Source organism: Hippoglossus stenolepis, chromosome 1, assembly GCF_022539355.2.
Source record: "Hippoglossus stenolepis isolate QCI-W04-F060 chromosome 1, HSTE1.2, whole genome shotgun sequence".
In the NCBI taxonomy this organism is placed as follows: domain Eukaryota; kingdom Metazoa; phylum Chordata; class Actinopteri; order Pleuronectiformes; family Pleuronectidae; genus Hippoglossus; species Hippoglossus stenolepis.
In genome coordinates this window covers 7228956-7247912 of record NC_061483.1, presented here as the reverse complement: position 1 = coordinate 7247912, position 18957 = coordinate 7228956, and the positions used below count along the sequence as shown (strand labels likewise).

At 41.1% G+C, this 18957-nt stretch overlaps 1 protein-coding gene across 1 annotated transcript in view; it reads left to right on the top strand.

The window, feature by feature from the left end:
- Positions 1-18957, top strand: part of LOC118108433 (E3 SUMO-protein ligase PIAS1) — a 48739-nt gene that overhangs the window by 20301 nt on the left and 9481 nt on the right. Inside the window, exons 2-9 of the mRNA XM_035155730.2 lie at positions 795-1290; positions 14796-14880; positions 14971-15109; positions 15224-15358; positions 16152-16257; positions 16801-16874; positions 17173-17333; positions 18519-18655. Of these exons, the coding sequence (XP_035011621.1) occupies positions 795-1290; positions 14796-14880; positions 14971-15109; positions 15224-15358; positions 16152-16257; positions 16801-16874; positions 17173-17333; positions 18519-18655 (1333 nt within the window). The remainder of the gene's footprint in view (positions 1-794; positions 1291-14795; positions 14881-14970; positions 15110-15223; positions 15359-16151; positions 16258-16800; positions 16875-17172; positions 17334-18518; positions 18656-18957) is intronic.

The following is an 18957-nucleotide window of genomic DNA, read 5'->3' as shown; positions in this document are numbered from 1 at the left end:
CTGTAGCTGTACTGAGACATTTATTGTATGCACTGCAGTCAAATGCTTTACTGCCAGGTGGTGAACTACTCTGTGTGTGTGTGTGTGTGTGTGTGTGTGTGTGTGTGTGTGTGCGTGCGTGTTTGCGCTGCGTGCGTGTGTTTTAAACATCTGTTTGGCAAACAGCCAGCTGTGCTGACCTAAGGTATCTTTATGTATGGGAAACCTCAGCTCTGCCGTTGGCTTTGTTAGGAAGCAGCACACCTGCATCAAACCTAATAAATATTGATGCAAATATATCCGTTTAAAATTCAATCCATACAATTATTTCCATACCCGGCCAGGTTGAGGTTGGCAGAAGGACGAGCAGAGCAGCCATCTTCCTCTTAAATAACCCCCCTCCTGCTCCTCCCCGGAGAGACCCCAAGCCAAGCTGAGAGCTGCTTTCACACAAAGTAGTAGATAGTTTGTGGCCTCTCGTAAATTGGTGGCGTTGTCAGTGTGTTGTGTTCAGCACATAAGTTACACGCTCTGTGGCCACTGTTCTATGCACAGGGAAGTTTTTAATTTCCTGTTGTGCAGTTTGTCCCCAGAGAACAGGATGGCTCTGTTTTTTTTGTTTTTTTAACAAGGTGTGTTAAATTGAAACTGTTTTAAGACAATAATAATGATTCTAGAGTGGAAAAGACAGATTGTCATTACTATTCTGGTACAGATTCCTGGCACTTACATGCATCAGTCAGGAGACATTAGTTTTGTCATTGCATCTTAAGAAAGGATTTCTGATCTTGTTTCTCATTTGCCTCCTATTTCAGCAAATGGTGATGAGCCTGCGGGTGTCGGAGCTACAGGTGCTGCTGGGCTATGCTGGGCGCAACAAGCACGGACGCAAACACGAGCTGCTGACCAAGGCGCTGTATCTGCTGAAGGCCGGCTGCAGCCCCGCCGTGCACATGAAGATCAAAGAGCTCTACAGACGACGCTTTCCTGCCAAAATGGTGTCCCACTCAGAGCTGGCCCTGCCTGGACCGCACCACCCTGCCACAGCTGGAATGGTTGGTGGAGGGGGCGCCGCGCTGCCCGCCGGCCTGACACAGCTGGCTTATGAGGGTCATGCCGGTCACGGTGGAGCCCCGTCACCCGCTGCCCTGCTGCCCCTCTCACTGCTCGGCCCAGGGAAACATGAGCTGACTGGGCTGACGCATCATCTACCGGCCTCAGCCACACTGCACCCGGTCCATCCAGATGTCAAGCTCCAGAGGCTCCCCTTCTATGACATGCTGGACGAGCTCATCAAGCCCACGAGTCTAGGTGAGGAAAGATGTGAGTCTGGTTTTTGTGTGAGTTTTGGTAGAGGATGTAATGGATACTTTTAAAGGTTCTTTATACATTATATTTGGAGCATATAATCACACTGCAAATAATAAAATACATTTAAATTGGCTTTAATCAAGAGTTTTGTAATATCAATATATGAAATGACGATGGCTAAACAAATAAAATGTAAAGATGACAAAACTAAGATAAGAGTTAAGCTGTTCCGCACCACAACCAACTTTAATGTTTTAGTTTACTCTCACTGTTCTCATTGTTCCATTTTCAGCCACAAAAGGCAGCTGTGAATATTGAATTTACTTTACCAGGCAGAAAGAAACACGACAAACGTGTCTGCTGAATTTATACATAAGCAACTGTTTGCTAACAAGTTCAGAATATCATCACAAAACTCTCTCTCCCCTTCTCTCGTTTTCTCTCCCACTCTCCCACCCTCCATTTGTGTCCTTTCTACCTCTTTATTGTCAGGGGTTGTGGTTATTTATATCCGTATATTATTCCCATACTAATCATGGCAGCAGTTGCGGAAAACATTGACATTTGTGTTTTGTCTGTTGTGTAAAATTACTTCCTGCCAGTCCTGGGGCTGTGCTGACGGACAAGGCATTCATGAGACGCAGAGAAGTTACTGCAATGAAAAAATGTATTTAATTTTAAGAAATGCTCATTTCTCTTGAGGCGTAAGTGAAAATATTAATTAGGACTTATCTATCATTCAACATAAAAAAGCTGCAGAGCTCTTCTTCTCAGATTCTCCTGCATGACTTCACAGACTTTATAAACTGTATTAGTTGTTGCTGACGTGTTTATCTCCATTGATGATCCTGCAGTTATTCACAAGCTTAAAACCAATAGATAAATAATAGATTATACATAATATATTTTATGGATCTGAATTTTGAGAATGGCATTCAGTCGCTGGATAGGTTTTCAGGATACATTATAGGTGAATAATGGCACTTATTTGGATGTTAATTGTTATACATGGACTGCTATGCTGTAATTTGTTTTAAATGAGTTGTCATTATAGTTTCATATTAAATGTATATTTGTAGCCACAAGACCAATTATTCATCTGTGTGGATCCACTGAATATCAATGAATCACTGCATGTAGACCATCACCAACACATGAATTATATACATATTGAATTCATCTAAAAAGACTCGGTTATACACAACTTTAGTAAATTCTCAAGAAGAGAACAGCCTAAATATCTTTTTAACCACATTTGAACCCTTTCGTGTAACACAGCCCCTGATTTCAGAAAAAAACATTTGTACTTGTAACAATTGTAATAACTTATAGCACCAGAAGATTTGGTTTTCAAAGTTTGGAAATAAAGCCATTTTTACTGAAGACCCCATCACTGAGGATAAATCCCCTTTACTGCACATTGAAAAACCCACTAAAACCTGCAAACAGCTGGATTTTGTCTGCAATGTGAATGGATACTATGGGCATTACCTCCCGGGTCTAATAACGTGGTGAGAGAGTGCCTCAGTTGCTTCATGATGTAGAAATAGAACAGAAAGGGAAACTTCTCTACTGACAATGGGAGAGGAATCAATTGCCTTTTTTAGTGGTTTTACCTACAATGAAAAAAAACCCTGCATTTCTTATTAATTTTGGTGTGAAAAGAGATATAGGAAGCAGGTTGAGAGAATAATTCACACATCTGGTATGTTCTCTTGTCTAATTTCATGAAGACCCTGCATTGAAGTGTCACGTCTGTATCCAGTCTAGCCTTTAATTTACTTCTTAAGAGACTTTTAATCTTGGCTTTATCCTGGTCAAATTTGTCATGATATTAGCTGTTCATTCAGCACCCAGCGTTCATTTAGCATAATAACACTCTTAGGGCTCTGGGATATATTGCAAATATATGGAAATGTCTAGATTTTCCTACATTAGCATTTTAATGGAGTACGAGACCATCTCGTGATTAATTTGCCTGCAGATGCATGTACAAACACAGCGCTTGCAGCTCTGTCATCACACCATCTTTCTTCTCTTCTCTTCTCTTCTCTTCTCTTCCCTTTCCCTCTCTCACTCTATCCATTTCCTGTACATTTCACCTCCCTCTCTGCCTCCACACTCTATCTCTCTCTCTCTCCCTCCGTCTTCCATCCTCGCTCCGTCTCTGTGGCCGTCCTCGGTTAAAATTTGCATGCAAAGTGATGAAATCACACAGGCGTACACCTGTGCCCGCAAAACACACCCTCTCCTCATTTGAAACACTCCCTCGCGCACGGATACACAACCGTCTGCACATACTGTACTTTCAAAAAACACAACCGTACTTTCCAATAAATAATGCATGTTGATCATATCGGTCTCGGAGAAGCGGGGAGAGTGGAGGGGTGAGTAGGGGGGGAGGCAAAGCCCAGAGGAAGATGGTGCACATCATTAGATGAAACGAATCGGCTTTTAAAAAAAATGGAATTCAGCCGCAGCTTAGAGGTGATGACCCTCTTTAACCTAATAATAATGGAGGGCAGTAATGAAACCACTTGATTAATTGTGATTCCCCAGTCCTCACTCGTGACCACATACTTTCTCAGACTTTCTCTTTTCTGCTTGTTGACTTCCCTGTGATTTTCGGATTACTGTTCAATGCTACTACCCCCCTCGATCCCCTGCTCTACCCCATTGTTGTGGATTCTCCTGTTGCCTTGCCTCCCATTTCATTTCTCTAACTCCCTTCCCCCACCAGCTTACTCCCCCGGTTTACTAGATTTTTATTTTGTGCTGGAGAAGGCTGATTTGTTGGCCATGTTTCTGCTTAGCTGTGGTTCTAACAGGGTTTTTACAAGCGCACATGTGCACGGCAGACTAAAGAATGAAAGATTATCACTTGTTTGCTGTGTCCTTGCATCTAGAATTGGAATAAATAAATCTTGTTTTCACAGCTGAACTGGTTATTTGAAAATTCAGAGGCACGTGAAAGAGAAAGTTGAAATTTGCTTTGGTCTGCTTGTAATTACCCACAAGCAATTTGGTGTCAAAGAAAATAGACAAATAAGAAATGGAAATGAGTGTCAACAGAGCAGTGCAGCCAAAAAGGACAAGGGTTGGTCTGTGCCACTTGTCGTAAAGAGATGCAAGATACAATCAAACTGTTTAAATACGGGGCTAAAATAACATGATTGTCATTGTGTTGTACTTGTTCGTTCACATCCAAGAAAAGAATAAACAAACAAAATCCTCTAAAAGCAGCATCAGATCAAATCTTCTCTACCAGACTCATGCTGCACAATTTCAGTTCCTCACTACAACTCTTCTATAAATTCACCTCTGAAACTGAAGTACAGATTTTTATAACATCACTTCTGACCATTTCTTTCTTCTCCTTGTATTTTTCCTCTCATGCCATTTTTCTCTCATTTTAACGTTTGGTTGCTTTCATTCGTTATCGCCGTCTGGTCGCAGACGCAGGACTTTTGGCAGAAGTTTTGTCCCTTCTGCCATCGCAGCCCTAAACAAACTGCATTGTTGACGCTGTTGTGCAGATCCAGACTCGTGTGTGTGTGTGTGTGTGTGTGTGTGTGTGTGTGTGTGTGTGTGTGTGTGTGTGTGTGTGTGTGTGTGTGTGTGTGTGTGTGTGTGTGTGTGTGTGTGCTGTATAGATTGTGACATGAATTATGGCAGTAGTGTTGCTGTCTGTATGTATCTGACAACTAATCTGTTTCAGGCAGTAATTTATTTTTTACATTATACACAGCGCTGTATTACCCGCACAGTAGGAAGAGACCTGTTCTCTCTCTCCTCTCACTGTGACATCTGCCCAGATGCTAAAAACTGCTGCCGCTTGTATCACAAATAACCTTCAAATGTTTCAGCTTTGGTTCACAAACCTGTCAGGGGGATTTGTGAATAAATGTGATAACTGATCAGCTGCATGTACTTTTAAAGTAACTGAGGAATTATCTGTGGAAACGTGTCCCTTGACTTCCTGCCCGAACCTGATTTCTCACAGTATCCTGGTTTCTTGTTTGCTTGTAAATGTAGTTTATTTTCACTCTCACACCCTCCTCTCCTCTCTCTCTCTCTCTCTCTCTCTCTCTCTCTCTCTCTCTCTCTCTCTCTCTCTTCCTCCCTATCATTATCCCTCACTTCTCCTCCCCCCCTGTGCAGTCTCTCTCCCTCTCTGCTGAGTCTTATCAGTCTGTGGGAGAGAGCGATCTTAGGCCCACAGTTTCAGCCTTTGCCAGTACAAACTGGTCAACAGTCTGGCTTCTCTTTTTATTACCACAGCAACCTCACTGGTTGAATTCCAGTCTCATCTCCATCATTATCCCTCCTCCATAGAGAGCTGCACTGTGCCTCTCTGCTCATTATGTATATCATTGTGGTGCACATGCATTATACATGATTTAATCACCATATCTCCAGGAAAAAGATGCAAGCCCATTTTGCTTTTTATGAGCGTTTCGTGCATAATGGATTGTTACATGGGAAGATTTGTGTGATATTCATACAATGGAGGGAAATAACGGGACAGAAAAATGTCAGTTTAAGCGTTTCAAGCATCGCTTACATAGATGAGCCACTCCATGATTTGTTTGTGTGCTGGATGTTGAAAACTTCTTGGGAAAGTAATTGTCAGGATTACGTTATGATTTTTTTTATTACTCATTTAGACAATAGATGATGTTTTTCCTTCAAATACCCAGAAAACTAAAATATTCATCTTTAGTGATACATACTGTGAACTTTGGTGTCAGGACATCATATCATGTCAGTATGGTGCCATCTGCCTGCTGCTGTAGTTACACTGTGAACACAATTACCTTTTAACTAATGATACCTGATACAAATATTATACCTAGAAAACAGGTTTCCTCTCCAACAAGTAGTCTAAAGCAATTTACTACTGAATATCAATAACTTTTATTAAGTTGTATTTGTTGGTCAGAAAGCAGCAAACAACACCAAGCAGGATGTCAGTATCTTTTTTAAATATGGTCACGCCATCCATAAGCTTCGGGTCTAAGTCCCAAAGGTGGCAGTTAACCACCCTGCTGAAGTGTCCTTGAGCAACCTGTGCAAATCAGCTGTCTGTACGTCTTATCATGCCCTTAGATTGTCAAGCAAATACATGTTTGTCTTTCAAATATGAAGAAGGCAGTAGGAGATTCTCTGTGTCAGAAGTGTTCACAACAACAGGAAAATGTGCGAAACATTCAGGCGAGAAGTGGATCTTCTACGTGTATGGCTCCTCTTTTTCATCCTGAGATATTTGTATTCCGTTAGTTTGTTTTTCAGTTTTGTGACGGTCGCATGTTAAAAATGTCATCAACACTCCCACTCACTCGGTTTGAATTTCCCAGAAAATGTTCTACATTTTATTCTCACATGGGCTCACTCAGACATTTGCTGGACTTTTTACCAAGGGGGCTGGCAGGAAACAATCTGGATAATGTCCAGAGCAACTGACTGTGACATTTGCGTTCTCGGATACAGCCTCGCTGGAAAATTTCATGAAATTGTCTTGGACTTCTGAAAGCAGCTATACAGTATCAGCTGTAAACAACAGATTATGATGGCCGTGTTCCCTAAACATCCACAGAATAGAAAACAACAAAGCTCCTCTTCACAAGATCAGAACACAAGCTGACATTTACCAGCACATACTCTGACCCCTGCGTGATCCACAGCGAAATCTTTTTCTCGCTGTAAACAATTCGTCCCTTCTCACAACAGATGAACATCAACAAAGGAGCCCTGGCTGCTCTCAACTATAAACACGCCGCGCAAAATGGCCTTCATCGCTCAGAGCCTATTAAACCAGCATCATTTTCTTTGAAGCCTGGGTTGAGGCATCATCATCATCATCATCATCATCATCATCATCATCATCACTATCACTACACCCCCCCCAACAGCTGCCTGATTGCACAGACCTGAGCCCTGATTGTAACTGTCAACATTTGTTGCTCTTTTAGACTTCAGACATAAACATCACTGTTCTTTCCACCGTTGTCAGACGTTCAGTGTTTCTCTCTCAGCCTCAACATTAAAACCAGTTGCAGTGTTGCAACTGGTGGTTGTGTAGCGCATGAAGCCAGCTCCAAAGATTGTGATTTGGGAAAATACCCACTGCAGATATACATTGATAGAGATGACGGAGATAGCAGGGCCAGCTGCCAGACCGGTTTTTAATGCCAGCCTTAGCAGTTCTCTAAGCTCACTGGAATGCCTTAATGAGCGCTGTCAGTATATTACTGTACAGCGCCCTTATTCAGATAATAAAGGGTAATCAGTGCAGTGACGGGAAGAGGAGGTAACACTCCTGGAAAGTTCTCAATTGTCGGTGTGGGTGGAACATCCCGACCTGACCTTTTGTAGCGGATCCTTCGAGCGCTGTAGTTTTGAATTTGAGTGGCGCTCAAAGGATTTCTGTCTTTGTTTGCACTGTGTGTGTGTGCATGCGTGTGTGTGTTTGTCCATCATAACCTACAATTCTGGACGTATTTCAGACTAAAGAGCAGTTAATTGGAGACAGTTTGTCCAACTGGTGACAAAAGCTGCGTCTCTCACTGAGAGAAAGGCGATTTCTGGGTCAGTGGTTAAGGGTAGTGTCAGGTTCAGTGTTAGGCAAGTAGTGATTAGGGTGAGGTCAAGTCTGCAGGAAATGATTGCAATCTATGTAATATCCCAAAAGTGAGTCATGACAACATGGTGTGTGTGTGTGTGTGTGTGTGTGTGTGTGTGTGTGTGTGTGTGTGTGTGTGCGTGTGCGTGTGTGTGCACTCATTTTTGTGACTTCTTCAGGACCTTTTCCAACATAAACACTGACCTTGTCAGGACTAGTAGACCTCACAGGGACAAAAGCCTGGTCCTAATGAGACAAAACTGTGGCTGTCCACAATGAATGTCAATGCAAAGTCCTTAGGAGGATAACTGTGCAAACCTGTGTGTGTGTGTGTGTGTGTGTGTGTGTGTGTGTGTGTGTGTGTGTGTGTGTGTGTGTGTGTGTGTGTGTGTGTGTGTGTGTGTGTGTGTGTGTGTGTGTGGTATAACTTATTCAGAGAGCTGTTTAAGGGTTAAGACTTGTAGTTAAGGGATAGGGTTAAGCATTTAGTTGTTATGGTTAGAGTGGCTAGAGAATACATTATGCCAATGATTGTCCTCACTAAGATAGAGGTACAATTTTGTGTGTGTGTTTGTGTGTCTGTGTGTGGGTGTGTGTGTGTGGTGTGCTAAACACAGAAAAAGTAGCAACACCACTAACAAGTTAATAAACTCCAGCTGGGCTTTGTTGTCAGGCTGTGGAGCTGAGCACATTCTCTGTAGCTTAGCTCACACGTCTTCTCTTCAAACCTAAACTCACAACCAAGGCTTTTCTTGTTTTTTATTTACTGTAAGGTCAAAATCAACATGGCAAGAATATGCAAACGCTCCGTTATAGCTGGTATTGATAGCCACAATATAAAATACAGACCACAACTGAGCCTGTTGGTCGCCTCCTCCATATTTCCTCCATGACATACTGTAAAAGTGCTGGGTTATAGTGTAGCTGTAGGAGAACGTGTATAAAAATCTCAATCTTAATTTAATAAGGGTCTTGAGACCAGATGTGACAAAACAGGCTCTTAAATCTAGTTGCAGGGTGCAAATACTTGTTTTAGCTTTATTAGACTTTTAGCCTGTATCTAAAGAATCTTTGTTATACCTCCATCCCATGAGAATCATGATTATAGTCTAATGCTCTATAATAATTTCAAAATGATCAGTTTTTTTTTTTGCAAACTGGTAAAATGGATCACCAGTTTCTGTCAAATGCTCCATGTGAGACCCTTCAATCAGTGAATTTGTGTTTTTAAAACGTATTTCTGGGCTAGAAACACAATAAAGGAGCATGTCTGTTTCCCTCAAGGCGCTGTGAGAAGCCCTGAGAGCAGCTCACACTCAGCAGGCCTGCACGGCTCCTAGCAGCTTTTCAGAATGCCGAGCATCGTTAGCATAACTGTGCTGTTTGTAGCGCAGTGGTTCTCAAATGGGGCTCCGCAACGTAATGCCAGGGGGTCTGCGAAAAGTTTCCAGATTCATCCATTAAAATTATCACAATATCTGGCTATAAACACATGGAAATAATGTCTTTCTAAGACATTTTATTGTGCTATTTTTCCCCAAATTATCTAAATGTTCAATTATTTAAAGGGACATACATGAGGAGGGGTCCCTGGAATATGTTCTGTCTCGGGTCCTTGGCTGAAAAAAAAGAACTGTATAAAAATAATAAAATGCAGTGTTTCTGATTCGCAGCACCATTCTGGGCCGGTAACAGGCGTTTGCGGTTTGCGCTCTACTAACAAAGGTGGGGGGGTGGGCAGTAATGATCATGTCTTCCCAGGTTTCATGTCTCATCAGAGCTGTGGCTGATAAATATATCCCCACGACAGCAGAGTCATTTGACCCGAGAATGAATACTGAATGTACCTTTTCAAACTGAAGAGCCAGATGTTTGTGGTTTTCTTTGTCTTGTGTGAAAGTGGCTTCACATAAGTGTTAATTTAACTTTATGATCATTTTAGTTCCCATAGTTTATGGTGTCGTTAAACTGCATTGATAAGTCTTTCTAGTTTTAATTAAGGTAAAGTTAACATTAATTAGATTATAATCTGTAAATTTGAGGGACCAAATATTTGAAATATTTCTCTGTGTAGTTTTATTCATGATACATATTAAAATGGCAACTAAGTGTAGATTCTGGTTCATCCGTGTTTAGTTTTTTTTCTCTGTAGAGGTCATTTTCCCATCTGTTACCCTTCCCACCATCTGTCTCTCCAACACATACATTTTACATGACAAAACAGAGTAAATGCAGCAGTATAGTGGCTGGTAAACAGTTTGCATGATAAACAGTCACTGCACCGTGGCCTTTTCTCAATGTGCACTTTTAAGTTTGCGATAATAACACATTTAACATAATTCAAAACACTTGGGTTTATTTTAATGCTGGACATCGAGCGCACAATTCATCGCAAAGCAGCTCGTTTGAAATCTGTAACATGAATTTAACACCCTGTAGAGATGTGACCCGATCTGATTTCACCCTAAACCAGAGAGCAAGGTCACATCAGCTGTGATGTTTAGTCAGAACAAACTCTTGCTATACTCCATGATGCGTGGCTGGAGATTTGCATTGCTATAAGCTCTTATTTGTTTATTGTAATTAGGCCTGTTTCTCAAAATTAATGTCCTATTGATTTACATCCAGTGGCAAAAACAATTCTGCTCACAGCGTTGCTAATTTGGTGTCTTTTTTCAGTTAAGTAGAGACCTAATTTATTGAAATTATTCTGTATGTGATAAAAGTAAGTGAATTAAAAACAAACATTTTTTATTTTTTCTCAGTGTGAAACTTTAAAGGCCTGTTTTTCATCTTGGTTCTGTTTTGACGGAGAGATTTTTACCTTTTGATGGAGCCAGTGAAGCTGTTTGTTTCCAGTTTAGATTCATATTTAACTCACAAATATGGGTTTTACAGATCTTCTCATGAAACTCCGAAGGTGCATTTCCTAAAAGGTCAAACTATTCCTTTTAAATGTTGTCTGACACAAGCAGCCATAGATTATTTTGATCCAATAATCCAGCAACATTGTGATTGAGACCAGACCTTTGTGTGGCCATGATTAGGTAAAGGATGGTACAATTCTGAGCTGCCACCATTGTCTGCATCTAAAGATGGACATGACGGCTCCCTAAAAGTAAAGTCACAGCATCTCAATCGCCCTCTGGTGGCTTGCTGCAGTAGAGGTCATTAACCCCACCTTCTCAATGTTAGCAGATGGGACACGGACCAAACTAGACTCTGGCTCCAAATGGCGTCATCGTCGCAAGATGGCAGCGTTCCAATCTGGGATATTTTGGCGTCGTTTCTGGATAGTGACAGGAAGTGGAGACACGTCCTTTATATACAGTCCATGGCGAAGCCTCATATCTATCCTCAGTTTTGTATAATAATGTTTCAGACAAATGAAAAAAATATTATAAAGTTAGTCAAACACCGTGTATAGGGGAGTTTGCATGCAGTAGTTGTGTGTGAGTGTGTGTGTGTGTGTCTGTCTGTGAGAGGGAGAGAGTGTTAGAGAGAGGAAGACATCTATCAAAGCCCATTTCAACCCTTTTCATATCTCCTAATCACACACATTGAAACGCCAGAAACAATTCCAGTGCCAGAGAGAGAGTGACTTAAAGGGTGAGAGAGAGAGAGAGAGAGAGCGAGAGAGAGAGAGAGAGCGAGAGCGAGAGCGAGAGAGCAAGGAAGGACAGAATGAGAGAGTGAGAGAGCACTTTCTATTTATAGCCCGTGTGCCCAGAGAGGAGGAGGAAGGCTCACTGTTGTTCGAAAGCTCGCTCGGTGCATATGATTTTTGTTCTGCGTTACACAGGCTGCCACTCAAAAGATGCAGGAGCAGAAACATACGATAGATGAACACCATGCAAATTATATAGCATGTGGGTGGTGAGATGGGTCATTACTGGGATAAAATACGTCTGTTTGAAAGGCTGATGAGAGGAGGAACATGACTGGTCCAGTAATCATGTGCAGAACTGAAGGCTTCGCCCCCCCTCATCAGCCTACATGGAAATAAATTACCTCTCTGTGTGTGTGTGTGTGTGTGTGTGTGTGTGTGTGTGTGTGTGTGTGTGTGTGTGTGTGTGTGTGTGTGTGTGTGTGTGTGTGTGTGTGTGTGTGTGTGTGTGTGTGTTCCTGTACTTATATCTTTATTATATCTTTGTGAGGACCATTTTAAACATTGACCCCACAGAGTGAGGACATTTTTGGAAAGGGAGGTCCTCACTTTTTCAACGGGCTGTTTGAGGGTTAAGATTTGGTTTTAGGGTTAGAATCATGTTTATGTTCAGGTTAGGCATTTAGTTTGGATGGTAAAGTTAGGGTAAGGGGCTAGGGAATGTATTATGTCAATGAGGGTCCTCACTAAGATAGAAGTATAAACGTGTGTGTGTGAGCTGTCACTCACTGATAATTCAATGTTGCTTCTTATTAAAGCCACCATCATGATTCATTATAGGTAATTCTTTATCTCATCATCCCCACTCATCCACGTAGCCTGGAGGCCTAAAGAGATTCAGCAATTATGTTTCACAAAATAAGACGTACACACACACACACACACACACACACACACACACACACACACACACACACACACACACACACACACACACACACACACACACACACACACACACACAGGGAATAAAAACATCACAGTGTTTTAACAGTGGCTGTGGTCTGTAATTCTTAATCACCACTGTGGGAAGCATCTAGTGGTGAAGGCAGAAAGCTTCTGCTCGGTGGAGAGTTTGGAGAACTTCACCTCAAAAACTAAAAGTTTCATTATCTGTCCTGCCTCTGAGTCAGAATTTAAAAATGTACGATGAAGCTGCTTTCACACGTGCACTGTAGAGGAATCTCCTGACATTATATGGAGGGGCTGTTTGTGAGAATGCTAATGTCCAAGTAAGAGGCTCTGCACAGCCCCTTAGTAAAAACCTACTAGCACTACATCGACTTTAAAAGGTCCAACCACACACACAAGTTTTGAATTTTGTTCTTTTTATCTTTTGTACTTTAAATGAAAGATTATTACAGTGTGGGCGAATCCCACTAGTGTACAGTATAGGTGCATCATTAAAGAGCACAGACATCCAGCACGCAGACTGTTCTGTCTGTTACCCTCTGGCAGACGGTGCAGGATTAGGGCTGCACGTACGACCAGACTTTATAACAGCTTTTATCACCAGGCCATCAGGTTTCCAAACTCATAATTCAACCCACGTGCAAAAATCCTCTGCATTTCTGTTACCTGCCTGTTTGTTTACTCACCTCTGACTTTTTTTTTAATGATTTACTATACAGTATGTGCTTATTACTTTGGTTTTACACTTGCATCCTGTAACGTATCTTGTATTGCATTATACCTTTTGTATATTGAGCTCTTTAGCTTTATTTGAATTAAATTTCCCTTTTCTCTTATTCTTACATTATATCCTTCATGACATTGCTCTTATTGCACTGCTGAGCCTACCTGTCCTTGTCCAACACTTTTCATTCTATCGTTTCCCCTGTTTTAACTCACATGTGACTTATTAACTTCAAACTTGAACTGGAAAAGCTGAAACTACAGTACTGTTTGATTTTGGAGGTTCATCATTAACCGAACTGAGACTTTCTTGTTGAATGCAAAAATAATTCAAGGACATAACTCAAATTAAAATTGAATATGGATTTATTTAACACAGTTTTAGCTTTACTGCTGGTGAGTGTATTTTTTAAAGATTTTGACAGGTTTGCTTTTCCACTTGGTTCCAGTCCTAATGCTAAGCTAAGTTAATCACCTCTCACCTTTATACTGAACACAGACATATTCCTCCGATATTCCTTTCAGTACAAATACAGAACGCAGTCAGATTTGAACCCTCTCATCTCCATGTTTCCTGCTAAAAAACAAACTTGTCTTGCCTTTGCAAAACTGCTGTCTCTTTAATGGAGGTTGGGTTAGAAGCACCAGTTATTTCTAGCACCTGTGGGCGGGCCTATAAATAGAACATGCACACACATATTTTCTCCTTCGTCTTCACCTCTGTGTGAGCTGGTGCGGTTTTCATGTCCAGGTGTTCTTTAACTTTTGAAATTTTTATTACAAGGTGCAGGAGACACCTACTGAGACACGGCTGTGCACACACCTCTTGCTCTTTTCTCTCTGTGCATTCAGTCAGTGTTGTGTTGTACTTCTCTGTACATGCTAATGCTCTGTCTTACTTGGTTTGCTCTTCCTGATCCCAGTGTGTGTCTGTGTGTTGTTTTCTATACAATTTTAATCTAATAATTATAGTATTGTATTGTATCAGTAATAATAACAATACTGATTATATCATAATTTAGTGAAGAGCATGAGGAGAGAGGTTCAAGAAAATACAATATAATAACAAAAATAATAAACTTATAATGAAAACAAATATTTAGAATCTTATAATTATTATAAAAATCCTAATAAAAATAATTATAATCTTGATAATCTCAGAAATAAATACATAAATAAATAAGAGAATAGAAGGGAAAACAAGCTGTGTTAATTCTTACTGTATCTGGTCTTGTCGCCACCAATTTTATTTATAATACCAGTAAATAATAACCATAGCTATTATGATAATTTCCTCACAACCATAAAAATAACTATCAATAATAATATTTATTGTCATTAAAATGTTACCGTCAGGGAGGGCTCCAGAGCGGCAGGGACATTCGGGCAGGACCCACTAAGTTATTGTTTCACAATAACACAATTCAAACTTGAAATGTGAATTTTGGAAAGCAGAACATAATTCCTTGTTGTTTTTCCTACGTCATTTGCACAGTTATTAAAATTGTATCTCCTTTCTTTATATCTCTCTCTCTCTCTCTCTCTCTCTCTCTCTCTCTCTCTCTCTCTCTCTCTCTCTAGCTTCAGACAACAGCCAGCGGTTTCAGGAGACATGTTTCGCCTTCGCATTAACACCACAGCAAGTCCAGCAGATCAGCAGCTCAATGTAAGGCCACTCTGTCAATGGTTTGTGAATCATTCATGAGGTGTACGTGTCCTGCAGATGTTTGTGGTAAACTTGTGTCTGTGCTCACAGGGACATCTCGGGGACCAAATGTGATTTCTCAGTTCAAGTTCAGTTGCGGTTTTGCCTGTCGGAGACGAGCTGTCCTCAGGAAGACCACTTTCCACCCAATCTCTGTGTGAAAGTCAACGGGAAGCCATGTAACCTGCCGGTGAGCAGCTGTGAATTAAACACAGAATAAACACACAAAACAATTCGTGCCACTGGATGAGAAACTTACATAATATATAATGTAATGTTTCTAATATTGATTTCTGTTATCCAGGGTTATCTTCCTCCAACCAAAAACGGTGTAGAGCCCAAGCGGCCCAGCCGGGCCATCAACATTACCTCATTGGTCAGATTGTCCACCACTGTCCCCAATACCATCGTGGTGTCATGGACCGCGGAAATCGGAAGGGTAAGAACCAAAGTCTTTAACAATAACATTATTTTTTATAGGGACTTAAATCCAGCTTATTTTTGACATTTTGTATTTTTTGTTTTTCAATCCACCCAGATATGATATTTACACAATCTATTAATACATCAATTATTATGTCTGCACATACTTGCATGATGCATGTGTCCACCACCACAGAAAATAGAACAGAAACATTCTATCATTTTCAAATTGATTCCATATACACAAGCTTTAAATTCAAGATGAACTTGTTTATCGTCTACACTGATTCAGTGGTTGTGTGTGCAGTGCATGTGGGTGGGAAGCAGTTTGAAACCTAGGAGGAGGAATCTCTGGCCGCCACTGTGTGGAGCTCTTACTGTCAAAATCTGACAATTGAGCATTTAATTATTGAGCAAAGTGAGAAAATTCATTGAAAACCTTGGATGTTTGAAATGTATCCTGGTTGAAGGCTGAGGTTGCAGTTATAGATATTTATTTCCTCTAATGTTGACTTATATAGAGGTGGGTGGAGCCTGACCCGCCATCTGCAGATAGACAGTAGAGGGCAGTAAAGGAAACATCTCATGATAGAGGGTCATACTGGCCTCACGTGTCAATTTACAGTGTAAAAGTTCTTATTTCCGTCTGTCCTTCCTTCCTCTGGTACAGTTACCTTGAGTAAAACCGTTTGAAGGACAGTCTCTGTAACTGGCCCGGAACGCGGACTCTGGCAAACTCGAACTGTCTCTCTGTGGGATTTAAAGTGTCACTTTGCCCATGATCATTGTTTTGTCCTGTGTGTCCGCAGAGTTACTCCATGGCAGTTTACCTGGTGAAGCAGCAGTCGTCCACAGCGTTGTTGCAGAGACTACGGGCGAAAGGCATCAGAAACCCAGACCACTCCAGAGCGCTCAGTAAGCACTGGCCTACTCTTGTTGAGTTGTTAACTTTTCCAAAAGACATAATGCAACAGAAGACACAGTAAAGTGAAGTATCATTATAACCTCAAAGATTAACTGATTAGATTTCCGTGATCAAAGGCAAAGGTCATTGTCACCTTATATAATTCTGGAGGCATACAACCCACAGAACAGTATTCTAGTTAATGATTTTCTTTCATTACGTTTTATTGAACGCTTGTTAAGTCTTGTCTGTTTGATGATCAGCTGAAAGAAGCTGGGAGTGAAATGGTTTTTTTTGCATCATAACGTTTGATCTTTTGTAGAAATAATGCTTTTAAGATATTTATACATCTATATATACTGTCTACTGTATAAAGTAATTCAGGTACAGAGATGATTCATTCAGCCCCACACAGATTGAGGAGCTTCATTCGCAACCTCGGTTTGAAACGAGTAGTAAAGGAGTTGCAGCCTGAAACAAGAAACTGAGCGTGTTTGTAAGAATCCTGCAGCTGCTTCTGTCCCTCATGTGTGTGTTCTGCTTCTTTTCTTCAGTCAAAGAGAAGCTAACAGCCGACCCAGACAGTGAAATAGCCACGACCAGCCTTCGAGTGTCGCTGCTCTGCCCGGTAAACATGCTCCCCGCTCCTCGTGAACTGAGGGCAGTGTTTAGAGATCCAGTCAGGCCCAAACATGTCCGTCCATTCTTTTCCTTTTTACCTTGTCCCTGAACATGACTCAACAGGCCTTCATGCGCTTAACTCCTGGTAAAATGAATGATGCATGATCCTGTCAAATTGTCATCTCACCCCTATCAAATATCTTTTCCATGTGGGTTTGGCATGTTTGTGCATTTCTGTAGAACCTCCATCCCTGCTGTGTGTTTCATCCTCATGCCCTGACTACATGTTTGTGCACACTGTGCAGCTGGGGAAGATGCGGCTGATGATCCCATGCCGGGCGCTGACATGCTCCCACCTGCAGTGCTTTGACGCCACACTCTACATCCAGATGAACGAGAAGAAGCCAACCTGGGTTTGTCCTGTGTGCGACAAGAAGGCTCCATATGAACACCTCATCATCGACGGGTAAGTCACCAAACCCTCACCTGCAGGTGGCAGGGCACTCAGTAAACTCATAAGACTTTTTAAAGGAGTTTTAGGGAAATATGTTTATTAACTTTCTTGCTGGGAGTCAGGTCAGATTTATTTATAAAGCCCGATAAAAACAACAGGCGTTGAGCCAAAGTACAAACGTGCCAAAGGAAAGGCAATACAAATATGAATAAAAAATAAGAGTAAATAAGAATAAAAAACTGTCCAAAAGAAAGATTCAGTAAAGAAAATGAGACAGAATTAAAAGCAAGATTAAAAAGGTGATGACACTCTCCCAGGAAGTCAGTGTTGGCTGTAGCTTCATAGTCCTGAAATGATAAACTGTTCCCAAACCATATCATCCAATAAGAAATGAAGGAACAAATAGTTTGACAAAACTAAACTCAGAATCGTCTTTCTGACTTTTTTTGGAAGCTTTCACTTCCATCTTGTGGGCTTCCTCAGTTCTACTTTAGTCAAGTCTAAGAATAGTGGATGATTTGATATGTTTCCGTTAAACTGAAATGTTATACTTCCTGATCTTAACTGACTTCTCACTTTCACTGTCAACACTGAATAGAAATATTTTAAAATCCATTATTTGTCATTATGCTGTAATTTGCAATTTCTTTTGCCGGGTTTCTCATCACTGTCCAACAGAGTTCATGTTTATTTTATCTTTGAAAGAAAACAACTCGATTCATCTCTAACTATTTTATATACAATCGTCTCAACACAGAGAGTTCCACAAAAACACAGAAACAAATTATTTACATCTCATCATGTGTCACCTTTTGAAGGATAATATTTCTTATGAGCATCTTACAGGGTTGAAGACAATATGGTTTGTTGTCTGCTTTGGCGAAATCAGCAGCGAAGTCAATTTGGACTCTCATCAGAAATATAAATGTTGCATAAAAACTTCTCTTGCAGCAGATTCTCAGTATCTTTCAAATGTTCACATCACTCTCTCAGCCACATTTAAAGCCTGCGGGTGGTATGTAATATATATCAGTAGTAAAACATCAGAAGAATAAAGCTGGAGTATTGCCTTTGTTTAAAAAACACCAATCTGTGTGTTTGTGTACATTTTAAATGTGTGTGTGTGTGTGTGTGTGTGTGTGTGTGTGTGTGTGTGTGTGTGTGTGTGTGCGAATGGCATCTTATCTTTGTTCTCAGGCTTTTCGTGGAGATCCTCAACAGCTGCTTGGACTGTGATGAGATCCAGTTTAAAGAGGATGGCAGCTGGGCCCCCATGAGGTCAAAGAAGGAAGTGCAGGAGGTGTCGTCTGGTTCTTACAACAACGGGGTGGATGGTGAGACGCGGGGCGTAAGGGATGGATGGAGACAGGGTGGGGTGATACACAGAAATGTTGTTTCTACATTGCAGCTGTGTGAAGAGGGTGGAAGTGATTAAATGAGGATTAAAGAGACGTGGTGAGAAGAGAAGGTGCTTTTACATCCTTTGTTTATGCATTGTCAGTTTTCATTTAGTGAAGCATCAATCATGAGGCCACAGAGTAAACTGCTTGTCTCCATAGTAACAAACATTGTATCTCCTACGAGAGCAGGGGGGGGAGTGTATGTGCTCACACGTCTCGGCAGCACTTTGTTTTCA